Raw genomic sequence first — 5,000 nt, 5'->3', positions numbered from 1 at the left:
CAACCGGTAAGCTATGACCAACAGAACAGCAGGGGAGGCAACCGGTAAGCTATGACAATCAGAACAGCAGGGGAGGCAACCGGTAAGCTATGACAATCAGAACAGCAGGGGAGGCAACCGGTAAGCTATGACCCTCAGAACAGCAGGGGAGGCAACTGGTAAGCTATGACCAACAGAACAGATGGGGAGGCAACTGGTAAGCCATGACCATCAGAACAGCAGGGGAGGCAACCCGGTAATCTATGACAATCAGAACAGCAGGGGAGGCAACCGGTAAGCTATGACAATCAGAACAGCAGGGGAGGCAACCGGTATGCTATGACCCTCAGAACAGCAGGGGAGGCAACTGGTAAGCCATGACCATCAGAACAGCAGTGGAGGCAACCGGTAAGCTATCACAATCAGAACAGCAGTGGAGGCAACCGGTAAGCTATGACCCTCAGAACAGCAGGGGAGGCAACCGGTAAGCTATGACAATCAGAACAGCAGGGGAGGCAACCGGTAAGCTATGACAATCAGAACAGCAGGGGAGGCAACCGGTAAGCTATGACCCTCAGAACAGCATGGGAGGCAACCGCTAAGCTATGACCCTCAGAACAGCAGGGGAGGCAACCGGTAAGCTATGACCAACAGAACAGCAGGGGAGGCAACCGGTAAGCTATGACCCTCAGAACAGCAGGGGAGGCAACCGGTAAGCTATGACCCTCAGAACAGCAGGGGAGGCAACTGGTAAGCCATGACCATCAGAACAGCAGGGGAGGCAACCGCTAAGCTATGACTAACAGAACAGCAGGGGAGGCAACCGGTAAGCTATGACCATCAGAACAGCAGGGGAGGCAACCGGTAAGCTATGACTAACAGAACAGCAGGGGAGGCAACCGCTAAGCTATGACCATCAGAACAGCAGGGGAGGCAACCGGTAAGCTATGACCATCAGAACAGCAGGGGAGGCAACCGGTAAGCTATGACCAACAGAACAGCAGGGGAGGCAACTGGTGTCCCATCTGTCTGGGCTACAATTTGATTATAGAAGATCGACAACTTGGGTTAATAAAAAACACAAAACAAAAAAAAACACACACACATGGGAAAGAGTACAAAAGATGGGTTGATAAAAAAAATCACATTAATTATCACCATAATCATGAACATCATCATCATCACATGGTGAAAATAAGAATAACTTTATCATCTCATAAAAGGAAATTACATCAAATGCAGCAAAGTTAAAATCACCCAACACACAACAAACATGACTTGATCAAACAAGAGCGATGAGCATATAAGTTTTTCATTTGAAAGCAATACACACATTCACTATAATAATATTAATTTCAGTGATTATAAATTTATCTACTGTAAACAAAGTTTCACTAAACAGGAGCAATAAACAGCTAAGTTCTTCATACAGAAAAGATATTCACTTTGATTTAAATCATTTAAATCAACAATCATTATAGTAATTACACATCTGTTTATTTTAAACTTAGCAATTTAATACCACAAAGAATCAATGTGTCAGCAATATCTATTGTTCTACCTGTTTTATTTTGATGTGCAATGATTAATGCTCAAAGCAAAGCAAAAAAAAAAAAAAAAAAAAATCAGAACTTCCCAACATACAAATCATATTTGTATCTGTAAACCTTTGTCTGAATAAAAAATGTTGAAAAAAAAAAATATATATATATATATAAAATGTGAGCAGACGGGTGCAATAGCTGAGCAGTTAAAGCATTGGACATTCAATCTGAGGGTCCCAGGTTGGAATCTTCGTCAGGGCGCCTGGTGGGGTAAAAGGTGGAGATTTCTGATCTCCCAGGTCAACGTATGAGCAGACCTGTGACTGACTGAACCCCCTTCATGTATATACGCACGCAGAAGATCAAATACGAACATTAAAGATCCTGTAATCCATGTCAGTGTTTGGTGGGTTACGGAAACATGAAAATACCCACTACCACAGTCATTAGCAAGTCCCCATTCTTTGGAATCAACTTCATCAGCCTCTCATCTTCACTGCAATCTTTCAAATCCAGTCTGAAGACCCACCTTTTCCCCTCCTGATTAATTCTCAACAGCTCATCTCTTTCCAGTATGATCTAAAATGGCTATTAGTGAATGAGTGAGTTTGAGAGTTTAAGAATTTGTTGGTTGTATTTTTTTTATTGTGACCTATTTATGATTGTGCGCAATGACTTGTGTGTAGGAATGCGCATGTGCTTGTGTGCGTTGTGGGTGTGTGTGTGAGGGGGGATGAATAATTCTTAATAATGTCTGGTATCTTGTGTTCAATTTTTCCTTTTTGATATTTATGTGTGTGTTCTATTTGTAAACGCCTAGGGCTTATTTTCAAGATTAGGTGTAAATGCTCATAATAACAATAATAATAACAATGATTAGCAAGTCGATGTTGGTCGTAAAACGGAAAGAAAGATGGACCTTATCCACAGGAAAGTGGGCAGACTGTGCCGCCCGGCGATGTTTGTGGGTGTGCATCTGAAGCTGAACCAGCAGAGGCGACTTGTTCCAGGCCTCCAGAGTCCTGGCTTCCGGTTCTCCGCACGACGGACTGTCCCTGAAGAACTCCTCGTCAAACGCCTGACGGTTGACGGCCAGACTGCGAGGGTCAAGGTCCTCGCTGTACAGTTCGCTGATTCTCTGGGACAGCTTGACCTGAGGGGCAGGGGGAGAACGGGAGGAAGAGGAGTGTAAATGAAAGGGGAACAATGCTGTAGCACTTGAACCACCCTTGACTGATCCAATCATTTCAAAGAATTGACACACGTGTAAACTAGTGCATGTAAGCTTAAAACACACACACACACACATATGCAATCCACACACACACACACACATACCATCCCCGCCCCCCCCCCTCCCCCCCACACACACACACAAACACATGCAATCCACACACACACACACACCCACTCCACACAACAAACACATGCAATCCACACACACACACACACATACCCCCCCTCCCACACACACACAAACACATGCAATCCACACACACACACACACACACATACCACCCCCACCCCCACCCCCCCCACACACACACACAAACGCATGCAATCCACACACACACACACACACATACCCCCCCTCATGCCCCCGCCCCCTCCCCCCCCCACACACACACAAACACATGCAATCCACACACACACACACACATACCTCCCCCCCCCCCACACACAAACGCATGCAATCCACACACACACACATACCCCCCCTCACGCCCCCCCCCCCTCACACACACAAACACATGCAATCCACACACACCTACCTCCCCCCCCACACACACACAAACACATGCAATCCACACACACACACATACCACCCTCTCCCAAACACACACAAACACATGCAATCCACACACACACACACACACACACCCTCACGCCCCCCCACACCCTCCCGGGCCCTCCCTGACACAAACGAAACTATCCCCTAAAAACCGACCTCAGGAGCGTAGTCGAAGAGCGCGGGAGGTTCCAAAACGTTCTTGACGGGCTCCGTCCTGTCAGGCTGGGGCATGATGGGAATGTTGCGGTCCTCCGGCAGGAAGTGGAACTCTGGGTGCTGACTCATGGAGAAGGCTCCACTGACCGCCGTCAGCAGTTTGCGCACACGCTCCCCGTGCCACCACCCCACGTCCTGTCGCCCGTCCTTGTAGGTCATGACCCCGGGCCCTTCACGCTCGTCCTCCTTGTACAGGCCCTGTCCACAGCACATCATGGTCACTTCTGCTGGACTGTGGTTAGAGTAAACACCCGAACCATTTTTAGTTTATTCGCTGAAGATTTGATAGCAGGCCAATACAAACCCTAATTGTGAAAGAATGAAGATTTTTTTCAGTTCTGGATATATATTTGAATAGAAAAGACCCTATTGAAAAAGAAAACATATAATGTGTGGCTATTTCCTTATATAAATATGATTTGTGAGGATCTGAAGTTGAGCTTGTTTTAATTTCATTGACCGGGGTGCATGAGGCTACCCTTGTGCCAAGGACTGTAATTCTGAGTGCATCTCAATTTTTTTCTTAGGAGCACGTGAAAATGAGTTCAGCAGACACCGAAGAATATTCTAAGACTAGTCTACTTTATTCCTGGGGGGTGCATGGTAACCCTCTCGGCCTTGTGGACTATCTCACCTCAAAGCATTCCTTCCATGCCAGCTCTCTCACCTCAAACTTGTTGCCGTTAGCAAAGGTGAAGACACCATAGCCTTCCTTCTTGTCCATGTAGAAGGTGCCGGTGAAGGAAGAGCCATTGGGCCAGGTGTAGGTGCCCTTCCCATGCCGACGGTCCTTAAAGAACCACCCTTTGTATGTCTGTGGGAGCAAAAAGACGCTGGAGTGTTAGCATGAAGCCAGTGGGAAACACTGGCTAAATTTGTGTGCATGTGTACAGAAATGCCAATCGATACATCTGCCTCAACAGTCCTTCATGTTATGTCTGCAGGAGAAAAAAGACAATGGAGTGTTGCCATGGAGCCAAAGGAAATCCTGGATACATTTGTGCACATACACAGCTGTGAACACATGGTGCAAACATACCTACACATCAATTACACAATCAGTCACTTTATTGTCTGAAACACATAGGATACAGCAATACACAAACACCAATTAGTCTCATCCATCACATACAGAGTGACCTCTCCAATACACAAAGGGACATCACCCTCACAGACTGATCTCTCCAATACACAAAGGGACATCACCCTCACAGACTAACATCTCCAATACACAAAGGGACATCACCCTCACAGACTGACCTCTCCAATACACAAAGGGACATCACCCTCACAGGCTGACCTCTCCAATACACAAAGGGACATCACCCTCACAGACTAACCTCTCCAATACACAAAGGGACGTCACCCTCACAGACTGACCTCTCCAATACACAAAGGGACATCACCCTCACAGACTGACCTCTCCAATACACAAAGGGACATCACCCTCACAGACTGACCTCTCCAAT

General features: G+C 46.7%; 1 protein-coding gene across 4 annotated transcripts in view; it reads right to left on the bottom strand.

Moving 5' to 3' along the window:
- Window positions 1–5,000, bottom strand: part of LOC143289022 (ankyrin repeat and MYND domain-containing protein 1-like) — a 69,060-nt gene that overhangs the window by 56,017 nt on the left and 8,043 nt on the right. For all 4 annotated transcript variants that reach the window (XM_076597794.1, XM_076597796.1, XM_076597797.1 and 1 more), the window contains exons 5-7: window positions 4,199–4,345; window positions 3,472–3,729; window positions 2,443–2,676 (exon numbers count right to left, since the gene is read on the bottom strand). In XM_076597794.1, coding sequence (XP_076453909.1) covers window positions 2,443–2,676; window positions 3,472–3,729; window positions 4,199–4,345 — 639 coding nt within the window. The remainder of the gene's footprint in view (window positions 1–2,442; window positions 2,677–3,471; window positions 3,730–4,198; window positions 4,346–5,000) is intronic.

The sequence above is a fragment of the Babylonia areolata genome, chromosome 13, assembly GCF_041734735.1.
Source record: "Babylonia areolata isolate BAREFJ2019XMU chromosome 13, ASM4173473v1, whole genome shotgun sequence".
Classification (NCBI taxonomy): domain Eukaryota; kingdom Metazoa; phylum Mollusca; class Gastropoda; order Neogastropoda; family Buccinidae; genus Babylonia; species Babylonia areolata.
This window is presented reverse-complemented; position numbering and strand designations above follow the sequence as displayed.